Below are 27,889 nucleotides of genomic sequence, written 5' to 3'. Positions count from 1 at the left end.
TTGCCTTGCAGCTTCCTCCAATTGGCAGTAGACTCTTTCTATTAATGCCACACCCGCCCTGGGGGTGTTGGTGTGTATGTTTTGAACCTTAAAAGATGAGAACGTACAATGTAAATTTCCTTTTTAAAGTCAGTTTAATAGCACATAAAATAGACATAGTAAGGCAATTCTATTTAAGTGAACAAAGGCGGGTGCCAACCTCCCTGCCCTTCTTACATGCTGTGACATCTCTGAACAATGATAGCTGAAATTATCGGGAGCAGAAATAAGACTTAATTTCTCTATGTGTAAAGTAAACAGATTCCATATTTCATTAGAGCGTAAACATCCGCTTACATCCAGCTCATAGGGATACATTGCCGTCTGTTTTTGATGTGTCTAATCATCAAAAATGAACTGACAGTATACCTGTGTGAAAGGGACCTAAATGTGGGATTTAGTAACTGAAGCATAGATAGTCAGCAAAGAATTGGTGAGATTCCATCCATAGAAGAAACTGCAACTGGCATCTACTAAACACAGAAAGTGCTTAAAGGATCAGTCCACCCAAAAGTTATATTTTCAGTAAAGGTGGAGCTTGCCAGTCCCTGCATTCTTATATGTCTTAGATATTCACATTGCTAAATCTCACAGTTTTGTGCCCCTCCTGCCCCCAACCCTTTGAGTGTTCCAGTTCCTATTGCAGTTGACATAGCATAAAATAAATAAAAACCTACAGCAGGAATAGTGGGAACCCCTCATAATGGTCAGAGGAGATGTACAGGCCCAGGGACTAAGACATAAATATCCTCCCTGCAGAATAAGTATATTTTATTTTTTTCTGTTTCTCCACACAAACAAGCATTCAGCTTTAGCCTGGGTTCACACTCGTGAGTTGAAGACACCGTATGTGATTTGCACAGGAATCGCACTGCAATCCTGTGCACATCACATGTGATGTCTGTGCGGCGCGATTTGAGCCATACATTTGGCATGGCTCAAATCGCATCAGCAAAAAAATGGTGCAGGACCCTTTTTTCTGCATCTGAATTGCATTGCATGGGTTTTCACACCCATGCGATGTGATTCTGGCAATCGCACTGTGTTTTGCAATCTGTTTTGTTGTGTCGTTATTTAACATTGACACCTGCAGCAGATGACATGGATGCCATATGATTGCAATGCGGTGCAGGAAATGCACAGGAATCGCTGTGTTTCCCGCATCGCATCAGTGTGAACCTAAGTGGTAGTTCACAGGAAGTGATCAAGACTGCAGTTTTATCAAGGTCATCAAGTACTTGGCTGGAAATGTTGTTGGGAAAAAACGTATGCAGCCACCACATCTAAGGACTGATAAGCTGCAATATATTACATTTATGTTCTTAGGTCTACAGTAGATATACTTTAGTTTCCATTTACACTTTTTGGGTGTGTTAATTTGCACTGTGCTAAGGCAGCACATTAAAAAATGTCAAAATATCAAAAATCAGACATGACCTATTTTTTTCAGCAGGAACCGTCCGAAGCTTCAACCATTTATTATTCAACTTGGGTACATCCAGCCTGATTTGATTATCGCGAGAGGCTGCTATAGCCACTAGCGATAATCACTGTCTTCTCCCGGTGGGGACACCCGTGGTTGCAGGAAAGAAATTTGCACCATGTATGGCCTGCCTTAGTGTGTTAAGGTGCCATTGGAACCAACAATGCATATAAACACAAAAGTCTAAATGGGCCCTAAGGGTCTATTTGTTTTCAGACGGTGTGATCAGCATAGAAGAAGTTCATAGAGGAGCTTTTAACATTATGGCTCTCACTGTGAAAACAAGAGTTCTTTGTCTGGTTTAGTATCTAACAGTGTAGGAAAGAGGAAGACGCATGACTTGTGAAATAATATAATGTTACAGCTCTGCTTATCATATCGCATGCTCTGACAGGAGAACAAGTTTGCCCTTTGCACATATTGTGCAGTGCTTATCATTCTCAGTACATAACATTTATAACCCCCCTTCCTATAGATGTTTCATTAGTAGACAGAGACGTGTAAAGCTGGCAGGCCTTATACACAGTTTTTTCTTTGCTATGAGATCTATAGTAGTTATGTGATGGAGGAGCACTGGACCCCAGAGTGGGCCAGCATATAGCAGTCAAGATTTTACTCTCAGTGGCAGCTCTCAGTAAGGCAGGTTGCCCCATGGGAACCCCGGAGAAGTCTATAAAGCATTAGAAGGATGAGAGCCATACTAAGCTTGATTCATTCCACTAATAATTTTATTTTTCACCAAAATTTAAAAAAAACAACGCTTATCGGTTCAAAATTCCCCCTTCATCAGGGCTTGTATGCCGACAGTGGGTTTAAACTTGTACTGGACAACAATTGTAAAATCATATGGAGAATAGGATATCCAGGGTGCCAGAATAGCAGACAAGTCTGGTGACCCGAATCTCATATTATGGGAATGGTTTTACAATAGTTGTCCAGTACAAGTTTGAACCCACTGCCAGACAAACCCTGATGAAGGCAGAGTTTTGAGCCCTTGAAACGTGTTGGGTTTTTTGATTACCATTTGGTAAAAAACAAACTGAAAAGCAAAGTGTGGTCAAAGCTTTTTTGGCCATACTACTTTTCTGAGACACAGGAGTGCACTTATTTTAGCTCTCCTGTGACCCAGAATCAACTGACAATGACCTAAAGCCTGCTTTCTGCTGACATAGAGCCACTTCAGGATCTGAAAGGATCCCAACCATATTGTCAGGATCCACCCAGATACCTGGATTGACAACTGGCTGAGAGCTGAAGCCAGCTGCACCCACCCAATCTCTAGCCTGGCGCTCCAGTAAGCATTGGAGGGGAAGAGTAGAGAGCTGGGACTGAGCATCACTGCTCTCTGCTCTGTGAAGACTGAGAACTGAGCTATCGGCAGCCATGTGATCGCTCAGTTCTTGGTCTTAGAGCTGATGTGGGACAGCTGCAACTTTACACTGATGTTACAGAATTGAGGTGAGTATGTGTTTTTGTTTTTTCCAAGTCCTTACTTCTTAAAATACTGGACTGAATCAAGTTTTGTGGTGCTCCCATCCTTCTAATGCTATATGAGATGCCTTCATAAAGGAGAAGTAGGGTTCAAACCATGTTGGCAACATTTCTCATCACTGTTAAAACACAAGGCATGTCATCAATGGCTTCTCTGAAGGTGACAGTAATCCTTTGTTCAAGCAATAACATGCACAGTCCATTGTAGAGGTCACTGGTGCTCAGTGTAAGGTGCACTTAGGTATGAGGTGCTCCAGCTGGAATAGTCAGATCAGGTGTAGGCTTCTCTGAAGGTGAAGAGGTGTGTGCTGAGGATATCTCCTCATGTGCGCTGGTTTGTGTTGTGCCTGGCTCGGGCATGTTTCTCGCACACCAGGTTGTTGCCTGCCCAGAAGTGTCCCCTCATTCGTAGGTTGAGGCCACAATCTTCACACACGTAGCACACTGGGTGACGGTACTGTCCTTCTGAGATCCTCACAGCCACATCACTGTACAGACACAAAGAGGACATTAGTGCTCCCGTAATTATTACACGCATTATCTAATCAGCTATACCAATAATTAAATGGATTTGCATTTCAGTTAGAAGTCATATGTCTGTCTTTCACCCTTTCATATCTATATTCATCTGTATACTACAGCCTGATATACTAAAGAGACTATCATATGACCCCTCTAATGGATCCTATTCTATGTGAAGTCTTCAATTTCGGCAGTGGTCTTGACACCGTCTTGACTAGCAGGGGAGGAGACCTGATTCTTATCCGCTGCAGTTGCTACACTTACAGGTCTTGTGCCTCCTCCAGCCTGTGACTAGACAGTGAAAAGAGAAGCAGCAGACTATAGAGCTGGTCTCTCTGCCACTCTGCTCTCTTCTCCTATCAGCAAATCTCTTTCACTGCAGCACAACTAATCGACTCCTGGTGGTGCTTCTCTCTCTCCCAGCCTGAGCTCTGCTAGTAATTGCAAGAGGCTGATACCAAGTCAAATTTAAGTATTTGCACTTCTTGCATTTAAAAAAATGCACTTTGAGGGATAATAAAAGAGAAGTTCGGCCAAAGCCTTTTTGGCCATACTTCTATTTTGGGTGAAAGGAGTGACACAGAGCTTCTCCCTCGGGCTTTCACACTGGAGTGAATGGAGCTGCTTTTTTTAGGCGCTATGCAGGCACTATTTTTATTATAAATGTTATAGAACATGTCATAATTTTGCATGGCACTCCGCTGTATGGAGGCAACACAAATGCGTTGGTGGCAGTACACCATAGTCTGCTGCATTACAAATTTTGTAGCACATTCAAATTTCAGGACCTTTAGGTGTGTTGGCAACGTGGTGAATCAATGGGTTGCCTAAACATAGTGCACATTAAATGAACCAGCAGAATGTAAATGAACCCTTAGGCCTGGTTCACACCTATGCATTTATTAGTGCATTTTCAGTTTTCATACTACAGTCCATTTAACATGGTTTCCTATGGATGCATATCTCCCAACATTTTGAGATGGGAATGAGGGACACCTGCTAACAAACATATGTAGGCAAAGGACATGCCCCCTGCCACACCCCCTTAAAGGAGAATTTAAAAAAAAAACAATTAAATCCACAGGGACCTTTTTTTTACCACTACTGTTCCTTTATATTGGCTTTTAAAATGTACAAATGCAGCAATTTAGAAATTGGATGAAAGGTTTAGCACTGGGAAACACTTTTTGAAAGATAAAAAGTGCATTTTATATACAACTATATAGATCAGACCAAAATGAGGGACAAATGGGGGGGGGGGGGAGAGAAGGACAGAGGGGCATTGCTCCAAATCAGGGTCAGTCCTTCGAAATCAGGGACAGTTGGGAGCTATGTGGATGTAGTTCCCATCTGTGCATTTTATGGTTCCATAGACTTCAATGGATCAAAAACATGTATTGAAAAATGCAAAATGCACCTGGATTATTCAAACTGCAACTGGCATAGGTGTGAATCGGGCCTTACTCTTTGATGGTAACACACTGACTACAACTGGATGTTTCACAACTTGGTAATTTCATAGAAATCTGTACTAGGAGTACTATAAAAGATGTCATAATGCTGACCTACCTCTTAAATCATCAGAGGCCTAAGTGTTTATAGCTTCCATACTAAGTTATAGACTACAAACAACGTGTAGGCAGTAGTGCATTTAGGTTTTGTGCTGCCCTAGGCTTGACTAAACCTGTGCACACCCTAATTTAAATATGACCCACCCCTTCCTGTCAAGGCCACACCCCTAGCTGTTTAAGACCTGTCCTGAAATTTTCGATTGGAGACACTAGTTCTGAGGGCCTGGGGGGCAATGGATTCCCTTAATTTGCATAGATTTCCTCTCACTTCCTGTTTGGCTATGGGGCAGGAAATAAAGGGAAATCTCTGCAATGGGACAGGTATAGTAAAAAAATAAACTGACAGGGATTATAACCCTCCCTTACTCTTTCCAAAATGAAAAAAAAGTGTTACCTATAGTTCTACTTTAAGCACAAATTTCTGATAAATTTATTGAGTGGACTAAGAAGATATAACCATGCCAACGGGGCATCAGAAAATATGAAGCACAGTGAGGAAGGTTTGTGGTCCAGGATGAGAGGACAGTCAAAATTAGAAAGGCCCCCCCCCCCCCACAGTTGCAGAATGCCAACCGCATACAATGGGGGCATTAGACTTATTTGCCTCTCAGCCCAGTTTGCCCCATAAGACTGGCGCTATACTAACAGCGCAAGCTGACGGGGACTCTTTCCATGCTGCCCCCTGCAAAGTGCTGCCCTAGGCCTTGGCCTTGTGGGCCTAGGCCAGGATACAGTGTTGCATGTAGGTTAGAAAGTCAGAGGGAAGTAAGATCTCCTTATCTGTATACTTCTCAGAAAGTAATGAAGTCACTGGATTAGTATGACAGTCAGACAGCCAGGGAAATGGTATTTTGGAAACTGGAGGATCAATCTTAGCCTCCAAACTTCTTTGAAAGCACCGTCAACCATGTTCACCATGGATACGACCTGTGAGTATGACCATCTGTACAGTATGTCATCATCTTCCCAGGATGGGCAGATCAGCAACTGGCTTCTGAATGCTGACTGATCGCTGTGTACTATACTGTACATATCAGTGTTGGTCACAGCACTGCCTTATTAAGCAAACCTGTTCCCTGTTCATCTGAAGGAGGAAAGTCTCTATAAACACATCCCAGATTCTCAGCATAGCTGTGATCATGATGAATATTGCTTATGGAATTCCAGTCACTGTGACACACACTGGATAAACAAATGTCATACACTCCACGTACATCACTAAGATAAACACACATTATATCATTAGGAAATACTTTCAGAAGAATGGGAGTGCCACCATAGATTTATGCCATTGTCATTACGACATACCTGGTCAGTACGCAACAGACACGCAAACTCAGATCATAAGTTTCACACATATGCTAAATGATTGAACTATATACAGGCATACCTCCCTTTTAAGTACGCAATGGGGTTTATTTACTAAAGTTAGAAAGTGCAAAATCAGGCTCACTTCTGCATAGAAACCAATGAGCTTCCAGGTTTTATTACCAAAGCTTAATTGAACAATCTGGGGTTAGAAGCTCATTGGTTTCTATGCAGATGAGAGCCTGATTTTGCTCTTTCCAGCTTTAGTAAATAAACCCCATTGTTTACATAAAAGTGTGGTATGCCTGTACATGACTATAAAGCCTAAATGCCCTTACTGGAGGTAAGGTTTTTGATGGGTTATAGCTGATAGTGACTATCCATGGCCAACAATTTTCTGTACCTCCATCATTGCACCCGTACCATAGGGTTGCCAACTCATCCCTTTAAAACTGAACACATATTAATTACACAGGTTCTGTGGCTGATTAAGGTGGTAATTAAACTCACTTGGTGCCTTAATTAGCCTCAGAACCTGTGTGATTCATTTTAAAGGAATGCGGTGGCAACCCTACTGTACCCCCCTCTCTCACCAAGCCTGTGTATGCCTCCCCCACTCTCACTCCATGCCCCTCACAACCGCTATTACCCTATGCATGCTGGAAGCATACCCTCTTTTGCACTCGATGCACCTAAAACAAAGCCCTCCTTTCTGTTCTTACCTTTGCACCTGCAACACACCTTCCCATGCTTATACCACCCTGACCTTGCCCATTCTAGAACAGGCACGCTTTTGCTAGTTCACCTTATAAAGTCTACACCCCCTTACTGGAGATAAGGCTTTTGATGTGGTTAAAGCTGACTGAGACTATCTATGCCCAACGCTTTTCTGCATCTCCTTCACTATTGCACCTGTACCAAGAGTTGCCACCTCATCCCTTTAAAACTGAACACATATTAGTTACACAGGTTCTGGGGCTAATTGAATGCAGGTAAGGCACTGAGTTTAATTACCACCTTAATCAACCACGGAACCTATGTAATTAATATGTGTTCGGGTTTAAAGGGATGAGGTGATAACCCTACCTGTACCCCCTCTCTCACCAAGCCTGTTCACACCTCCCCCACTCTAACTCCATGCCCACCCATGTTGCTACCCTATGCCTGCTGGAAGTTAGCGTTACCACCTCATCCCCTTAAACCTGAACACATGTTGATTACACAGGTTCTGTGGCTGATTAAGGTGGTAATTAAACTCACTTGGTGCATTATATGCACTAAATAAGTATCAGAACCTGTGTAATTCATATGGGTTCAGGTTTAAAGGGCTGAGGTGGCAACCCTATGAAGTGCATCCTCTTTTACGTCCAGTAAACTAACCCCCCCTTTCCTTCCCATGCTTCTACCACCCTGGGCCTGACCTTACTAATTTTGGACGAGCATTCTTTTGCTAGTTTAACTTTACAGAGTCTACATGACCTTACTGGAGTTATAGCTTTTGATGACGTAGAAGCTGACACATACTATAAAAATGGGCAGCGTTTTGTCGCTACTGAGGTGCAGGCTGAAATCTGGACAATTGGAAGAGCCAAGCTAGTGAAGACTAGGGATGAGCTCAGGCGTGTTCGCATTGACCACGTGCAGAGCCCACCAGGAAGTCGTGCAGTGCTGCGCTAATCACAGGCAGTGAGACATTGCCCGATCTCTGCAGCCGCACATCGGGACAATGTCTTACTGCCTGTGATTAGTGCAGCGCTGCGCCGACTTCTTGGCGGGCTCAGCACGTGGTCCATGCGAACACACCTGAGCTCATCCCTATTGAAGACATATGTGAGGCCAGGGGCTGACCTTGAAAACCAGACTTGCTTATAGAAAAATTGCATCTTTATTAAGCATTTTGCTGCCAGAGCCATTTTTTTAGTTTTTTGCACAAATGTTTAAAAAATCATTTTAGGCCTAAAGATTACACAAAACCCACAAATATTACATATTTTCTGAAAGAATAAAATAATGGTCATTCTAATTTTTTAGGTCACACGATATTACCGCAATGGTCTAGGAAACGCAAAAGTGAAAAACACACTAACGTGAATCTTAGGGTGAACAAACACAAATTTTTGGTAAAATATAATATAATAAAAGAAATGGCGACAAACGTGATGACAAAGGCAGTGAAATGGAGACAAACTTCAGTACCCTATATTTTCTATAGGTGACGCTTCAAAAGCCCCCTATAGGTATTAGAGTAGTGTTACGGAGGAGGTCTGGTGTTAGAAATATTGCTCTCACTCCAGTGTCCATCGTGATATGTAACATGTGTATCGTAATCAACGCTTTCACGCATAGGTGCCCCAGCGAATGCGTTTACGTTCATGGGGGTGTGTCTGTATATGTGGGGGCCTCAAAAAAAAATTGGGGGGGGGATTTTATGTGCTTGGGTATAATTTTTTTTTCATCACATAGGGGACAAACACTCCCCTATGTGATGATTTTTAGGTGACTGGTTCTCTTTATTGAGATATGCATTGTCTAAAAGACCACGCATGTCTCCCCTGTGCTCCACTGAATATTTTGTAATGCAGATCGCATTGCAAAAAATCCTTTCCTGGCTAAGCAAGGCAGGGACACCGAGTGCTCGACCCAGAAGTGATGTCAGAGATGTCGCTTTACGGGCACAAGAAGAAGGGGTGGAGAGAGGACATGTGTGTATCCGCTCTTCTCCTTCCCCTCTACCCGCCAGCACCCGCAATGGGGGTGTGTGCGAGCGATCGGGCAGCAGCGGAGCCACCCAAATGCTCTCACCTGACAGGCAGGAGGTCTGCCTGTCAGTTTCAGAAGGGATGATACCCCCTGCCGTATGACGTACAGACCTGGCGGCGAAAGGGGTTAAAAGGCCTGGCTTATTATATCTTCCGTATTTCAAATCTTCCAGGTGCAAGCTGAATTTAGTTAGTGGTGGCAGTGTATATATCAAACAACTGACATTTAAAAAATGTGGAAAATTGTAGATTGGGCCCATCAGAGGTATGGGTGTCCCTTCCTAACTGTGGAAAATTGTGGGTTGGGACCATCAGAGGTATGGGTGTCCCTTCCTAACAATACAGTGGTAACATTGGGGCATTAATTAGGTTGTATCTGATAAGTGGTTAATTGTCCCTGAGCCGGTGTAGTTGCAGCTGGGGGCATTTGATTGGATGGCAGATACAACCAGTTAATCGTGAGTATATAGGCTTTCAAAGACCTTAGACTGGGAATAAGTTGAGGTTGGTTTAGTTGTTATGCATTGACTGTATTATATGCATTAAACTTGTTTTCTTGTGAATGTTGTATTTATTGGTTTGTAATAAATGGCTGCTATGGCCATTCGACAAATAAAATGTGTCATCTGGTCATTTTGGAAGGAGGGATTGGACTGAGCCTCTACATTCTGCAGGTCTTTCAGTCATTGGTTTCCAGATTGTGACAACAGTGCACCAAGCCTGAGTAATGTGTGTTTAAATGGCCAATCGTAGCCTTTATAGGAAGCCAATATGACTGGGTGACAACATAGGAACACAATTGGAAAACAAGGAGAGAGCGTTGCCACCCTAATAATGGGAAGTGCCTGAACAAGGACCTTCATGGAAGGATCACCAGGAATTATATAAAGCAAAATGTTATATATGTTTGATAATTGCAAAAATTACCCATTGGTTCTGCCTGAAAATCAGAGCTGCCCTGTGTCCCCTGCACACTTCCTGTGTTATCTGGTTCATCTTATGGACTACAGATGGAATAGCTTTTATATTGTAGCAATCTAAACTGGGAATGGTTAGCAGTTTAGCAAAAGGCACTGGGCAAGGCTGACACCACTCAGTCCACAAAAATGCTGTACAAGAGGGCATTTCTGACAGATCAACAGGCATTTTCCTGTACTTGTAAGGTCTGTAAGGCAGATCTAAACCCTCCTCTCCTTTACAGCCATGGAAGCTGCCATCTTAGCCTCTGTTTGACCAGCAGTTGCCATGGAAGGAACAGGATAGAAAATGTTTCTCGAATGAACAAAATTCTAACTGTGAGGCTCCAATCACGGTGAGCCACGGCTCACAGCATGGGGTCCGGTGTATCCCTGTTCACCGATTCAGGTGCAAATCAGGTCCAAATTTTTGCCTGAATTCGCACCTTAATCACTTCAGAAGACACACAGGACCCATTCTAAATGCGCACCACAGCCACCCCAGAGCTGTGTGAACCGACTCCATTGAGAGCCGGTTACAGTCTCCTGTCATGCGAATTGGATGCCGAGAAATCTGAATCCAATTCGCATATAGATGAACCTGGTCTGAATGTGGTTTTTGTTCAAGAAAAATAATACTTCTTGTAATGATACCTGTGCAAAAATCCTACCAAGCAGTGTAGAATGAGCGGCGCTAGATACTCAGTGAATATGGTAATAATACACAATTCATTCATAGAATTTATTGCAACTATTCACTTCACAGGGTGTTGCTATTATAGTTTAAAGTGGTAACAATCAATGTTATTTATGTTATGTGTATACTTTATTGGATACATTTGAGTTGAGATTGTGTATTATTAGCATATTCACTGAGTATTTAGCGCCGCTCATTCTATACTGCTTGGTAGGATTTTTGCACATTATTATTTATTTAGAGTGGCAGCAAGTTTTTTGTTGTTGTTTTGTTTGTTTGTTTTGTTTGTTTGTTTTGTTTGTTTGTTTTTTTGTTTTGTTTTTAAGTGTAAGCGCAGTGGTGATACACAGGTGTGAGGGTGGAAGTGTGTATTATTGTTTTTGTAATGATACCTGTTTAATACATCTGTTTTTTTTTTTCAAATAGCAGGGTATAAAAGGGTGCTCATTTGTTAAGTGCATTAAAGATGGCATTAAAGATGGCCATTTTGCATAGATTACAGCAGTAAATTTGACTGGGTGAGTCTGTATGAATTTGATCAGAATTTTGTACTATTATTCATTTTATATAACTTTATAACAGTGTTTACTTGACCCCACTATTCATTCAGCGTTCAGATCATGGTGTCACAGCACTCACCTGATGCCTTTGTTGCACTTCTCGCATACCCTCACCGGGGAAGGCACTGTGTTGAGGATGGGTTTCTGCATAGTACTGCTGCTTATAGGTTTCTGTACACTGGGTGACAGTCTGCTAGGGAAGGATGTGGAAATACCTGGAATACAGCAAAACAAATCCCCTTATTCTGAGCTCCATACAAGACATTCAAAGATTCCAATAGGACTGAAACCTACTTTTTCCCCTATTCCTACAAATAGTTTCTACAAGTGAATGAGTCCCCTTTATTTCATTCAGAGATGTATTTCCTATATGTGCACCTTCTGAGCATGTCACATCTTCCTAGGAAAAAGATAAACTGTATGACTGTTCCAGTTGGTTCTTGGTGCCAGCCAGATCACAAGACCTTTCTATTCTTTGTTCATGTGCATCCTTCAAATACTGAAGGTTGGCAGCTGATGTGTACAGACAACAGATAACTGTTTAAATGCATCTCAACATGTTTGTTACATTTTATTAAACTGATTCAAATATAGAGGATGTAAAGGGTTATGGTTTTCTCAACCAGGATTCTTTTGAATCCCGGGGTTCCTCCGGGGATTGATAGGTGTTCCTTGAACAGTGAGTAATTTTTTCATCTTGGATAAACTACCACTGGCTCCAATGAGATTTTCATCTGTAAGGGGCTATCTTCCTACTGACCACTAATGTAAGGGAAATTCTTCCCAGTAACAACTAATCTAAGAAGCCTTCTTCCCACTGACCACCAATGTAAAGAGAATTTTTTTTTTCACTGACCACCAATGTAAAGAGCGTTCTTCCCACTGACTACTAATCTTAGCCCACGTACAAACACGGTCGGAGATTTTGCCAACCAAATCCGTCGGATTTTGCCCGTCGGATTTAGTCCGACGGATTGTGTCCGAAACTGTTGCATACACACGGTCGGGCCAAGTTGGCGAAAAATCCGATCTTTCAGAATGTGATGACGTAATTTCGTTACGATGGGACTACATTCAAGCTAGTAGCCAATAGCTTTGATGTAGGAATTTGATCTGAGCATGCGTGGCACTTGGTCCGATGAAAATGCTCTACACATGATCGGATTAGGTCCGTCCGGCCCAGTTGGTCGGGAAATATTTCCAACATGTTGGAAAATTGGGTCGGACGGAGATTCAGACGGAATCAGTCCGATGCATACCACACACAGTCGGATTATCTGACGACACGGTCCGATAAGACTCATTCCGAAAGATTCTTCGACCGTGTGTACAAGGGCTAAGGAGCATTCTTCCCACTGACCAGCAATGTCAGGGGCATTCTTCCCACTGACCACCAGTATAAGGAATATTCTTCCCACTGATCACTAATGTAAGGAGCATTCTTCCTCCTGACCACCAATGTAAAGAGCATTCTTCCCACTGACTACTAATCTAAGGAGCATTCTTCCCACTGACCAGCAATGTCAGGAGTATTCTTCCCACTGACCACCAGTATAAGGAGTATTCTTCCCACTGATCACTAATGTAAGGAGCATTCTTCCTCCTGACTAGTGATGGACGAACTTCCGACGGGACGTTTCGCGAACGCGAAACGCGAACGGGCACAAACGTTCGCGAAAACGACCGTTCGCCGCGGGCTCCATTGACTTCAATGGGAGGCGAATTTCGCAAACCTTTAGGTCGAATTTGCGGCCACGGGGTAATTATTAGGGGGTAGCACGTAGTCCCACCACCTGGACAATAGCATAATACATGTATGAGGTGAATTTGGGATCGATAACTACAAGCATTTTTTTTTTATTTGGGAAATTGTTCTGACAATTCAGGACTATGGAGCTAATGAAGGCAATGGAGGAGAGGGAAGGTCAGGGACCAGGGTAGGCAAACAAGAGGGTGCAGGAGATACAGAGCACTGACAGCAGCACCGTAATACAGAGCACTGACATCAGCACCGTGACATACAGCGCTGACAGCAGCTCCGTGACATACAGCGCTGACAGCAGCTCCGTGACATACAGCGCTGACAGCAGCTCCGTGACATACAGCGCTGACAGCAGCTCCGTGACATACAGCGCTGACAGCAGCTCCGTGACATACAGCGCTGACAGCAGCACCGTGACATACAGCGCTGACAGCAGCTCCGTGACATACAGCGCTGACAGCAGCTCCGTGACATACAGCGCTGACAGCAGCTCCGTGACATACAGCACTGACAGCAGCTCCGTGACATACAGCGCTGACAGCAGCTCCGTGACATACAGCGCTGACAGCAGCACCGTGACATACAGCGCTGACAGCAGCTCCGTGACATACAGCGCTGACAGCAGCTCCGTGACATACAGCGCTGACAGCAGCTCCGTGACATACAGCACTGACAGCAGCTCCGTGACATACAGCGCTGACAGCAGCTCCGTGACATACAGCGCTGACAGCAGCACCGTGACATACAGCGCTGACAGCAGCTCCGTGACATACAGCGCTGACAGCAGCTCCGTGACATACAGCGCTGACAGCAGCTCCGTGACATACAGCGCTGACAGCAGCTCCGTGACATACAGCGCTGACAGCAGCTCCGTGACATACAGCGCTGACAGCAGCTCCGTGACATACAGCGCTGACAGCAGCTCCGTGACATACAGCGCTGACAGCAGCTCCGTGACATACAGCGCTGACAGCAGCACCGTAAGCAGCCCCAGGAGGAAGTCAGCACAGCACAGGGATGGTGTGATCCCCTCATAATAAGAACCCCCAGGAGGAAGTCAGCACAGCACAGGGATGGTGGGAGCCCCTCATAATAAGAACCCCCAGGAGGAAGTCAGCACAGCACAGGGATGGTGGGAGCCCCTCATAATAAGAACACCCAGGAGGAAGTCAGCACAGCACAGGGATGGTGGGAACCCCTCATAATAAGCAGCCCCAGTAGAAATATGACACCGCTCAACCTCTTCAAAGAGGAGGGTAGGGGCATATAGTACGGTGTGCTTTTTTGGGTCAGGGAAGTGAGCCAAATGAATTAAGAAGGTCTGTGTGCTTGATTCCAAAAATTGTTTATAGACATATACATGGTCTACTGATCACATGTGTTGAATTCCTCCGAGATCCATGCCTCATTCATTTTTAGAAATGTGAGGTAGTTAACACTGTCGTGAGCTAGGCGAGTACGCTTATCGGTCACAATCCCCCCTGCTGCGCTGAACGTCCTTTCGGACAGGACACTGGATGAGGGGCAAGCCAACAGTTCGATTGCAAATTGGGCAAGCTCTGGCCAGAGGTCAAGCCTGCCCACCCAGTAGTCTAGGGGTTCATCACTCCTCAGAGCGTCCACATCGGCCGTTAACCCAATGTAGTCGGACACCTGACGGTCTAGGCGTTCCCTGATGCTGGATCCGGATGACACCTGTCGATGGGTCGGCTGAAAGAATGACCTCATATCCGAAGTCACCAACACATCTTCAAACCGGCCTCTTCTTGCAGGCGCTGTTGGATTGGTACCCGCAAATCCTTCTCTGGGAGTGGGAATTGCTCCTCTGCCAGCGCACGCAAAAGCAGAATGCAGCATTTCTCGAAGCAAGGCCTGGAAGTGCTGCATTCTGACAGCCCTCTGCGACGGCGGTAACATTTCCGCCATTTTGTGTTTGTACCGGGGATCTAAGTACGTTGCCACCCAGTACTGGTCCTTGACCCTCATGCTTTTTATACGGGGGTCCCTATTAAAACACTGGAGCATGAAGGCCCCCATTTGCACTCAAGCGGAAGGTATGTGGTGGTGGTGGTGTTGTTGGTGGTAGTGTCTTTGGGGGTGCACATAGCAGAGAGTGAAGAAGAGGGTGCAGATCGAGAGGATGAGGAGGGTGCAGAAGAATAAGGCTGAGTGAGCCACTCAACCAAGTCTGGTGCGTCCTTTAAAGTAATTGAACGCACCTTCTGCAACTTCCCACTTTGGCTCAAGGCTGTTGCTCCTGCCCTACCCCTACCACCCCTGCGGAAGGGCCTGCCTCTTCCTCTGCCTGTCATTTTTTAAATCACCCTGTGACAAAACTCTTAGTCCCTATACCGCTGAAGGACTGCTGCAGTATAGGGCAGCGGTCAGCAGTAGTGCACGTCAACCCTATGTATTGTGGACCGATAGCGGTCCTTACAGAACAGCAGACTGTACTGCACTCAGGCCTATGTACCGTAGCACCCTATACCAAGTTACCAGTCCTTATAAGAACTTTTGTGGACCAAGCAGGTTGTGTGTTAGTGATTAGCAGACTGTACGTCAGTCCCTATACCAATGAAGGACTGCTGCAGTATAGGGCAGCGGTCAGCAGTAGTGCACGGCAACCCTATGTATTGTGGACCGATAGCGGTCCTTACAGAACAGCAGACTGTACTGCACTCAGGCCTATGTACCGTAGCACCCTATACCAAGTTACCAGTCCTTATAAGAACTTTTGTGGACCAAGCAGGTTGTGTGTTAGTGATTAGCAGACTGTACGTCAGTCCCTATACCAATGAAGGACTGCTGCAGTATAGGGCAGCGGTCAGCAGTAGTGCACGTCAACCCTATGTATTGTGGACCGATAGCGGTCCTTACAGAACAGCAGACTGTACTGCACTCAGGCCTATGTACCGTAGCACCCTATACCAAGTTACCAGTCCTTATAAGAACTTTTGTGGACCAAGCAGGTTGTGTGTTAGTGATTAGCAGACTGTACGTCAGTCCCTATACCAATGAAGGACTGCTGCAGTATAGGGCAGCGGTCAGCAGTAGTGCACGTCAACCCTATGTATTGTGGACCGATAGCGGTCCTTACAGAACAGCAGACTGTACTGCACTCAGGCCTATGTACCGTAGCACCCTATACCAAGTTACCAGTCCTTATAAAAACTTTTGTGGACCAAGCAGGTTGTGTGTTAGTGATTAGCAGACTGTACGTCAGTCCCTATACCAATGAAGGACTGCTGCAGTATAGGGCAGCGGTCAGCAGTAGTGCACGGCAACCCTATGTATTGTGGACCGATAGCGGTCCTTACAGAACAGCAGACTGTAACGCACTCAGGCCTATGTACCGTAGCACCCTATACCAAGTTACCAGTCCTTATAAGAACTTTTGTGGACCAAGCAGGTTGTGTGTTAGTGATTAGCAGACTGTACGTCAGTCCCTATACCAATGAAGGACTGCTGCAGTATAGGGCAGCGGTCAGCAGTAGTGCACGGCAACCCTATGTATTGTGGACCGATAGCGGTCCTTACAGAACAGCAGACTGTACTGCACTCAGGCCTATGTACCGTAGCACCCTATACCAAGTTACCAGTCCTTATAAGAACTTTTGTGGACCAAGCAGGTTGTGTGTTAGTGTTTAGCAGACTGTGCGTCAGTCCCTATACCGCTGAAGGACTGCTGCAGTATAGGGCAGCGGTCAGCAGTAGTGCACGGCAACCCTATGTATTGTGGACCGATAGCGGTCCTTACAGAACAGCAGACTGTAACGCACTCAGGCCTATGTACCGTAGCACCCTATACCAAGTTACCAGTCCTTATAAGAACTTTTGTGGACCAAGCAGGTTGTGTGTTAGTGATTAGCAGACTGTACGTCAGTCCCTATACCAATGAAGGACTGCTGCAGTATAGGGCAGCGGTCAGCAGTAGTGCACGGCAACCCTATGTATTGTGGACCGATAGCGGTCCTTACAGAACAGCAGACTGTACTGCACTCAGGCCTATGTACCGTAGCACCCTATACCAAGTTACCAGTCCTTATAAGAACTTTTGTGGACCAAGCAGGTTGTGTGTTAGTGTTTAGCAGACTGTGCGTCAGTCCCTATACCGCTGAAGGACTGCTGCAGTATAGGGCAGCGGTCAGCAGTAGTGCACGGCAACCCTATGTATTGTGGACCGATAGCGGTCCTTACAGAACAGCAGACTGTAACGCACTCAGGCCTATGTACCGTAGCACCCTATACCAAGTTACCAGTCCTTATAAGAACTTTTGTGGACCAAGCAGGTTGTGTGTTAGTGATTAGCAGACTGTACGTCAGTCCCTATACCAATGAAGGACTGCTGCAGTATAGGGCAGCGGTCAGCAGTAGTGCACGGCAACCCTATGTATTGTGGACCGATAGCGGTCCTTACAGAACAGCAGACTGTAACGCACTCAGGCCTATGTACCGTAGCACCCTATACCAAGTTACCAGTCCTTATAAGAACTTTTGTGGACCAAGCAGGTTGTGTGTTAGTGTTTAGCAGACTGTGCGTCAGTCCCTATACCGCTGAAGGACTGCTGCAGTATAGGGCAGCGGTCAGCAGTAGTGCACGTCAACCCTATGTATTGTGGACCGATAGCGGTCCTTACAGAACAGCAGACTGTAACGCACTCAGGCCTATGTACCGTAGCACCCTATACCAAGTTACCAGTCCTTATAAGAACTTTTGTGGACCAAGCAGGTTGTGTATTAGTGTTTAGCAGACTGTGCGTCAGTCCCTATACCGCTGAAGGACTGCTGCAGTATAGGGCAGCGGTCAGCAGTAGTGCACGGCAACCCTATCTATTGTGGACCGATAGCGGTCCTTACAGAACAGCAGACTGTACCGCACCCAAGCCTATGTACCGTAGCACCCTAGACAGACCAAGTTACCAGTCCTTATAAGAACTTTTGTGGAACAAGTGAGTTGTGAATGATTAGCAGACTGCAGCAGAAGGGCAGCAGTCAAGTATAATATTCTTTCTATATTTGGAAGAAAGAATATTATACGTGTACAAGCCTATTACCGTACCACTGATACCAGTCCTGAAAAGAACCTTTGTGGAACTAATAGTAACAGCAAGTCTTTAAAATTATCCTCACTGCCTGACACACTGCTTCCTGCCTGTCCCTATACAAATTGGCAAAAAAGAGTAGGCTGGAACGATTAGCTGGAACAGCTCTTTTGTGGACCTGATAGTAACAGCTAATGATGATGATGATGATGATGATGAAGAAAGACTAATCTGGCTGAGCTGTCCCTAAAATAGCAGCATACAGCGCTCTGTCCCTTTATCTAAACTGACAAAAGAAACTCAGGCTGCTGACCTAACACCTATACCAGTCCTGAAAAGAACTTTTGTGTACCAAATAGCTAGCGTTTTCTCTGTCCCTACTCCACACAGGATCCTTTCCCTACAGTGACAGAAGAAAGAATGTAAAATGGCCACCGGATCGGGTGTATTTATAGGTTAGGGGGAATGTCCAAGTGTCCATGAGCTGTCATGTCTCAATTGGTTGTCCTGTAACACATGATAAACGTGTCACGAAAGGTTAAAGTTCTTGTATACATTAAACACGTAAGTCCGCCGGGGCGAACGACGGAAAAAGGCGTTCGAACCCGCGGACGGCGAAAGTCGGAAATTCGCCGCGAAACGACCGCCGGGCGAACCGTTCGGCCATCACTACTCCTGACCACCAGTGGGAGGAACATTCTTCCCAAATGACCATTAATGTACGAAGCATTCTTCCTGCACGACCACTAAGGATGAGCTTTGGCGTGTTCACACAGCCCACGTCCAAAGCCCGAGCACTGCGCTTCGCTAATCACATGCAGCGAGACATTGTCCTGATGCATGGCTGCAGAGATCGGGAAATGTCTCACTGCCTGTGATTAGCGCAGTGCTGACTTCCTGGCAGGCTCTGCACGTCGGCTGTGAGAACACACCTGAGCTCATCCTTAACCAGTTCCCAACCAGCGCATGCCGATGTACTTCGGCAGAATGGCACGGGCAGGCAAATGGGTGTACCTGTACGTCCCTTTAAATTTGCCGCCCCTGTCGGCGGCGCACTCGCGTGCTGATCGGGACCCCCGTGAGTCCGGTCACATACCCACGATCGTCTCACGGGGCGGCTGAACGAGGAACGTTGTAAACAGCATCTCCCCGTTCTGCCTAGCAACTAGTGACACTGATCTCTGCTCCATGTGATTGGAGCAGAGATCAGTGTTCACTAAATTAAAGCCCAGCCCCCAACAGTTAGTAACACACCCCTAGGAACACTTAAACCCTACACTGCCACCCCCTGGTTAACCCCTTCACTGCCAGTGTAATTTACACAGGAATCACTGCATTTATATAGCAGTGATTGCTGTATAAATGACAATTGTCCCAAAAATGTGTCAAAAATGTCTGATGTGTCCGCCATAATGTCGCAGTCACAATAAAAATCGCTGATTGCCGCCATTACTAGTAAAAAAAAAAATTATTAATAAAAATGCCATAAAACTATCCCCTATTTTGTAAACGATATAACTTTTGCGCAAACCAATCTATAATCACTTATTGCGATTTTTTTTACCAAAAATATGTAGAAGAATACGTATCGGCCTAAACTGAGGGAAAAAAATGTTTTTTTATATATTTTTGGGGGATATTTATTATAACAAAAAGTAAAAAATAATGCGTTTTTTTCAAAATTGTCGCTCTATTTTTGTTTATAGCGCAAAAAATAAAAACCGCAGGGGTGATCAAATACCACCAAAAGAAAGCTCTATTTGTGGGGAAAAAAAGAACATGAATTTTGTTTGGGAGCCACATCGCATGACCGCGCAATTGTCAGTTAAAGCGATGCAGTGCCAAATTGCAAAAAGTGGTCTGGTCTTTGACCAGCAAAATGGTCCGGGGCTGAAGTGGTTAAAGGACACTAAAGTAAGGAGCATTGTTCCTACATGACCACTAATGTAAGGAGCATTGTTCCTACATGACTACTAAAGTAAGGAGCATTGTTCCTACATGACTACTAATGTAAGAAGCAGTCATCCCACTGACCACCAATATAAGGAGTAATCTTCCCAATGACCAGTAATGAAAGGAACATTCTTCCTACATGTCCCACATGACCACCAGTGTTCTAGGTGTTCTAGGGTTCTTGTATCGCTAACCAGCAAGGGATGACTATTTGACTGACAACCAATCTTAGAGAGCATTGCAAATTTCACTGTTTGTATTTATGTTCTGACCATTATTATTTCATTTTAATAGAATTACAAATTAATAAAAAATTATATCGTATGGAGTAGCCTTGGATGTTAAATATGATAAGTACGACAGATTCCTTATTCTTTCATCTTAGAACTACAACTTATGGTTTACACTTGCAGGCTGTAGATATAAAAATGATCAGTAACCTTGCCCTGAGATCTTAAAGTAAATTCAAGGGCTGCTTCATGTTAAAAAGGTTGAGAAAGGCTGGTTTACAATAACTAACCAGTCCTTTGAGCTTCTAACCTGTACTAGAAAAATGAGAACTGAAAACCTAATAGTTGTGTAGGCAATCTGTGTGCATTTCCCTATTTACATATAAAAAAAGAACCTATTTTATTTATGCTGTAGTTCTATAAAGTATGTAAAAGTTGAACTTTAGTGCTGCGATTGCTTCATAATGTAAAGCAAGCCAAGTTTTAGTTCTTATTTCTTAAATTTAGCCCTAACCGTCCCCTTACATTTGTGTTTATGTCGGTCTACCTTAACAGTCCTGTAGAAGAAATGTCTCTGTTATCTTCAGATCTTTAAGTATATTCCTATATGTGGCAATCTATGCGGGTTATCTGTTAGTCCTCGAAGTGTCAGTACATACTTGAAATGAATTATTAGTCTCATAGCATTGAAGCAGCTTGTGTTTTGTCTGAACTTAGTTTGTACAGCTTTAGATTCAATGCCTTATAAGTCTATTTCAACCTCACCCCAGACTGCGCCAGATCTTGGGGCATTCCAATAGGTGCTCCAGCCTCAGCACTGACAGCTACAAACTCTGATCCCTGTGTTCAGTTGGATCCTTATCAATGTCACAGCCTGGGGAGTGAACACTAATCTCAGTGCTGTCTTAACTTGTTCAGAGGACATGTGACTATTCTACCAATATCAAAGCACAACGTTAAGAATTTCTAGTCTGGGTCAAATGCAGCCGTGTCATTGACCTGAACGGCGGGATCTACAGACAAACGAAAAATGCCATAGTTCCCAGCCGTCCTTCCCCTTGGCCCTGATCCCTGTTGGCTCCACAACTGTTCCTTTTTAAGGACTGATGTATAAATTGGTATAATACCAATGTATTATTTAATCACAAACAGATTTTTTTAACTAATTTCAAAATGTAAAAGTAGTGATATTGCCCATAGCGGCCTTTCCTAACTTTTTTATCCCAGAGGAATCCCTAAAATAATTTTCAGGTCTCAAGTAACCCTTAAGCCCCATACATACTAACAGAATTTCTGCTGATTTTTGTCTTCAGATTTACCAAAACCATATAATATGAAGTCAAACCTTAGGAGTTTCAATTTGTATGCAATCAGGCAGGCCCTTTCACTACATGGTTTTGGTGAATCTGAAGACAAAAATCAGCAGAAAATTTTATAGTTTGTATGGGGCTGCACGGATCATCTGTTCATATTGACCAGGGGTGAGGAGAAAGCTTATATTAACCTGATCATTCGTTTTACTGAAAAATGCCCCCCCCCCCACCCACAGTCTAGTGGTGGACTGTTCCCGGTCTATGGAGCCTACTCTGGGCTTGATGACGTCAGGAACAGTCTACAATTCAAGACTGGTTGGAATGCAGGGGTGCCAGAGGATCATAGGATTAGGTAAGTATATCTCCTTTATCCTCTCCCATAAACAAAAAAGAGCAGTTAACCTGTGCAGTGAGTGCAGATGGGCTTTAAATTAATTCATCAGAGGATCAATGGGAAAAATGCCCATTTGTTGGAGATCAGTAGTCAGAATATCTCTTACATACGTGGTCAGAATTCCACCCTTATAGACAGCTAAAAAGATCATTAGTATCATGCTACTGGCTTTACCAAGTGGCGTTGGCACCAGAACGATGCAGGCATTTTAAATTAGCAGGACAATCAACCACAGCTCAAAGAACCCCTAGCAACTTCTAGAGGAACCCTAGGGTTCCACAGAAATCTGGTTGAGAATGGCTAGCCTATTGCAGCCAAATTTCCTTTCTCATGGGTATGTGGAAGGATGTGTGTGATAGGGGTCTGTAATGTGCCTTCAAAGGCGTGTAGATATATAATATTACAGTAAAAGCAGAATGTGAATAGAAAGATAGGTGCAACTGTGAATCTTGTTTCAAATGGCAGCTATATGTTCGCCACCTAATTGCAGACTTAGAACAAGTCAGTCATCGTTTTCATAAGAGAAATATATAGGACTTTCCTTTTAAATAAAATGCTAATTGCCTGGGTGCTGTGCTGATGCTTGTAGATATAATTATAGATATAAGGTATTCTAACTTGCCTAATGTCTAAATGTTTTTTTTATAGTTTTAGATAGAAGGGCTACAACTTATTTCAAGTTTCTATTGCTGTCTGTATCGCCGCTGGTGAGATTTGCCCTCAATATTTGTTTTCGAAACCATTGTCTCCGGTACAGAAAGGAAATGCAAAATGTTTAAGTTGTCCAGGAGGTGAGGAGAAACTTCCAATGGGGGCACTTGTTCTGGTGACAACGGTCCTAAAGGGGATATCCCCTGTGAAGAGCTCTTCTCTCACTTCCAGACGCATTTCTGGGACAGAAACTACCTCCCTGGTGGGATACGGACTGCAAAAGTAAAAACCTGATAGGGGTCTTAGGTCCTATTCACACTTGCAAATAAGTCTGCAACTGATTACTTGTGAGAACCCCAGCAGGTGTTCCTGGCAAATTACATGCAGTAGGAAGCCCCATTGAAATCCATTACATGTGATGACAAGTGAGCGGCCGCAATTAGCTGTGGGAGCTCTCAACCACCCATTGATATTAATGGGGCTGCCTCCCGCATCTAATCGCTTGGAACACCCCCCGCCCCCACTGAGGGTCTCGCATATAATTGGCGATGGTCCCATTCACAAGTGGTAAGGGGTACCTAACCTACTCCAACCAAAACTACAAAAAAGAAAATGTTGGCTTTACACACACTTTATAATGGCAGCCTTCCTCTTCCTCTTAAAGCAGGTGTACTTTAACACCAGTCCTCACAGTGTGGTTGACAGAAATGGCTTAATTATTGGATGACTGACTGTGGCAGCATGCAGGCAACACCAGTTAGTAAGAACAAGAAGAGTTTTGTCAAGTGCGCTACAAAATAGGATTTTAAACCATCAAGCCAAAGAAAACTGGTATGTCAATGATGGGTGGATGCTAGTGGGATAAATCATCTACTGTATTTTTTGATGACTCCCGCAATGAGATCTCCCTACCAGAATTCACAGCTCTGCCTGACCCCTACCATGTAGTCTCACTCCTTCTGATACATACATAAAAAATCTAACAATAAGCTCCCTCCTACACAGAAATTAGATGACAGGCTTAAATGGCCATGTTTTCACTATATCTGATGACAATTTAGGTGGTCTATAAAACCCCCACATACACTGCCAACAAAGGCTCATCTGGAGAAATACTGGTGAGACAGGTTAGAAGACCTAGTTCATTTGTTATTGTTCTCCCATAGTAATCAGGCCCTTGAGGTGTCTGCAGGGTGCCTCCCCCCACCCTCACCCCCTCTGCATGGACTGCCTCGAACCCTCTAGAAGCAAAATATTCTAATTGCCATAAAGAGAAACCTTCTAGTATGGTAGCAGTGTCTTAGACGAGTAATGACAGGTACTGCCGGTGGCAGCAACCCAATTTCCTCCTTCCTATCAACGCATACCACAGACTACATCCTCCTTTACTTTGCATACCACATACTGCATCCTCCTTTACTCAGCACATAGTTAGTAAGCTATTAGTTCACTTATGCAACAGTCTTACTAATAGAAGTACTTGGTGTAATAACAAATCAACTAAAGATGGTGCTAAGCTGATGGTAACTGTCAGTTAATCTTTAGCAGTTATAGTATGTGCAGTAGTAGTAGGTTGAGGTACAGCCCTAAGTGGCGGCATGGTCTACAGGTAGAGGTATTGGTAGTTATATTTATTGGATTATTGGTATTGCTGCTCAGTGACAACCCAAACAATTACAGCAGCTATTAAAAGAACTATCAGCTAGAATGGGGCCGTATGGTAAGTGGCAGCAGTTTATGCAACAGCCCTTAGGACTTACCACCAGCCTTAGGGCTTACTACCTACTAGAGGGTGTGGCAACAGTTATAGTGTTAATTATATTACTAACACCTGATTAGATGTGTTATGTCTGCAGTGTCAGTGCTGTCTTGTGGCTGTAGTGGCAGAGTGTCCGTCGCAAATGAGGTGGTGACCACAGGCTGAAGCTTAGGGAGACTCCTAGTAGTGGTAATAGCTGTTTGTAAGTACCAGTAACACTCACATATGAACTGGTAACCCAAGGGTGAAGCTTAGGGACAGTACTAGCATTGGTAATATCTGCTAGAAAGTACTAGTAACAGTCACATATGAGGAGGTAACCATATGCTGAACCTTATGGAGAGTACTACCAGTGGTAATATCTGCAAATAAGCCAGAACTGGACAAATTCTTGGAGTCAGGTAGTCAATGCTCCATAAAAATTACAACTGGCATCTAACTCTTGAGGTTTTCTATAGTCACTGTCAGTGGAGCTAGCTCCTAAAAATAATCCTTCTTTCTCCTGGATTGGACCGATTGGCTTCTATATAGTAACAGTCAATAAAGAGATAGTAACCACAAGTTGAAGCTCAGGGAGAGTATTATCTGCTTGTAGATGCCAATCACAGTCACAGCTATCCTAGTAACCACAGGTAAAGCTGGAGTGCAGGTTCAAGCAGTGGCATGTTTAGCGTCAATTGTCAGCTTATAGCCCTAGAATTAATAGCACCCTAATACCAGGGTTCCTCCAAGGGTTGCTAGGAGGAGTTCCTTAAACAGTGACTCATTTTTGATAAGTAACCACTGACACCAATGATCATTTTAGCTCTCTTTAAGGGGACATTTTGCCCACTTGACCACCGGTGTAGGACATACAGTATTCTACCTGCTGACCACAGTGTAAGATGCATTCAACTCACTGTCCATCAGTGTAAAAAGCATTCTTCCCACTGACCTCATTTATAAGGTGTTTTCTTACCACTAACTACCAATGTAGGCATTCTCCCCTCTGACTATCAATGTAATAGGCATTCTTCTCAGTACCCAACAATGTAAGTAGCATTCTTCCTATTGACCACCAATGTAAGGAATTTTCTTCTCACTGATCACCAATGTAAGGAACATTCTTCTCACTGATCACCAATGTAAAGAGCATTCATCTCACTGACCACCAATGTAGGGAGCATTCTTCTCACTGGCCACCAATGTAAGAAGCATTTTTCTCACTGGCCACCAATGAAAGCATTCTTCCAGCTGACTACCAAGGTAAGAGACATTCTTCCCACTAACCAACAATGAAGGAACATTCTTCCTACTGGTCACCAATGTAAGCATGCTTATACTGACCAACAATGTAAGAAGCCTTCTTTCTACTGACCACCAATGTAAGGAGAATTCTTCTCACTGACCACCAATGTAAGGAACATTCTTCTCACTGACCACCAATGTAAGGAACATTCTTCCCACTGACCACCAATGTAAGGAACATTCTTCCCACTGACTACCAATGTAAGGAACATTCTTCCCTCTGATCACCAATATAAGGAGCATTCTTCCCACTGACCCCCAAGTTGTAAGGAGCTCTTTTCCATCCTGACAACAAATGTAAGTCAAATGACCATACATTCTTACCTTTGACCACCACATCAATGTACTGTGAGTTTAGGTATATAAAAAAAACAATGGCAGGGGTTTTCTGAGACCTAAAACAATTATTTTAAGGCTTCCTTCATTTTAAAACGTAGAAAGGTTGATCTATAGAATAAAGTTCTCTAAGTACCGTCAGGGTTGTTCTCCAGGGCTTCCGCCAGTATTTTGAAGCTGCTGGACTGTCTTGGGCTAGTTCTGACCTCCTCGTTCCCATGGAGCATCTTGTAGACATCGGATTGTTCTTGCGTCCAGCTCATCTTGTACGATTCGTCCTCTTCTCCTCTCTAGACTGCAATGAAGAGAGTTTGAGAATTCAGCAAACACAAAAGACTGTTTACTTCTCACACTTGTCTTTCATCCCTGTTCAGCAGGCTTCCTCTCTCACTAATTTTCCCCTGTGTAAGCATGTTTCCGCCCTGTGCTCGGCTCGGTGCTTTTCTCTCTATGCGCTTTTCTTTCTTCTCTTTAAATATTTTCTCTGTCCCCCCAGCACACACACACACTTTATACCCAGCACTCTATAATTTCCCCCCCCATCTTCACTGCTGGTCCCCACCCTGCCCTCAGCCTGTCTGTATCCTAGACTGCTCACATGTCAGACAGACGTCTCTTCTGTTGCCAGCGATGCCCCTTGTAGTGGTGCCAGTCCTAGATTCTGAGTGTTGGTCTGCTGAGTGTGTCTGCTCCTGCTTCACTCTGTCCTTCTGTCACTTGCAGTCTCTTCTTCCTGTCCTGAGGACACACCTGATTCTCTGTGTCCCCGCCTGTGTGTCTCTCCTCCTCTCACCGCAGGCACACCTCTGTCTCTTCACTCTCTACCCCCCTCTCCTTCTCTATGTCAAATTCAAATAAGCTCTATTGGCAGGACCAAATACATGTTAGCATTGGCGGCAAAGTGCAGAAACAATAAAGCTAGCAATACACAAGCAGATTTGTGAATGAACATTCGATGACTTGATGAATGTCGTTCAAAAGTACATCAACACTCTCTTTGCTCTTAACAATCGATTTTGAAATGAATGGACTTTACTGAATGTGGCCGAGAGCAGGTAAGGAGGACGTGGGACAGGAAGTCCCACTCTAAACCAGGTACCCCCCCCAGAGAAATGACATGCCAAATGTGGCATGTTAGGGGGCGAGGAGTGCTTAAAGCGGAAGTTTCACTTTTGGGTGGAACTCTACTTTATGGTTAAGAAAAAAAGAGGAGGAAAAATGCACTGGACTGCATCAAAAATGCACCAAAAACGCACTGGAACACATAAAAAACGCACATGCAGAAAAGCATCTGGAATGTATCTGGACAGCGTTTTTATGGTGTGACTGTGAACTGGCCCTTAAGGATAAGGGATGGGCCACACCAGAAGAAATGTGTTCTTCTGCATTCCTAATAGCCCATTCATTTTAATGGGCTGCCAAACGTGCACACCAAACTGCATGGTATTGTGATACTATGCATTTCAGTTTCCGCAATGCGTAAGCGCTTGCTAGATGCGTTTGGGATGCCATTTACAGTTAATAGCACCCACCTGTGTCTAACGAGGGCATCGCGTGTTCCTGTGCAGTGTGGGATTCATATAGCACCAACAGTTATCAGTGTGAATGGGCCCTAAAGGATAATATAAAAGGAATAGAAGGGGAGTCCAGGTCAGATTAAAGCTGTGCATTGGCCTCGTGCACATGTGCACAGGGGATGTACTAGGTGTGCCCCCTTAATCACTCTGTGCAGTGCCGATTCCCCCATTACCCGGGCTTCCCCTCGTGTTGCACATG

At 44.3% G+C, this 27,889-nt stretch overlaps 1 protein-coding gene across 1 annotated transcript; it reads right to left on the bottom strand.

Moving 5' to 3' along the window:
* Positions 1–115: 115 nt before the first annotated feature.
* Positions 116–26,876, bottom strand: PDLIM2 (PDZ and LIM domain 2). The gene is made up of 4 exons (XM_077469855.1): positions 26,712–26,876; positions 26,250–26,408; positions 11,466–11,601; positions 116–3,501 (listed from the first exon to the last, which is right to left on the bottom strand). Exons 2-4 carry the CDS (start codon positions 26,374–26,376, stop codon positions 3,336–3,338), a joined length of 429 nt encoding a protein of 142 aa, XP_077325981.1. The 5' UTR covers positions 26,377–26,408; positions 26,712–26,876; the 3' UTR covers positions 116–3,335.
* Positions 26,877–27,889: the final 1,013 nt, after the last annotated feature.

The sequence above is a fragment of the Lithobates pipiens genome, unplaced genomic scaffold (assembly GCF_037356315.1).
Source record: "Lithobates pipiens isolate NorthernLeopardFrog02 unplaced genomic scaffold, aLitPip1_a1.2 Scaffold_8, whole genome shotgun sequence".
Taxonomy (NCBI): Eukaryota; Metazoa; Chordata; class Amphibia; order Anura; family Ranidae; genus Lithobates; species Lithobates pipiens.
Note: the sequence above shows the minus strand (reverse complement) of the source record. Positions and strands in the feature narration are given on the sequence as shown.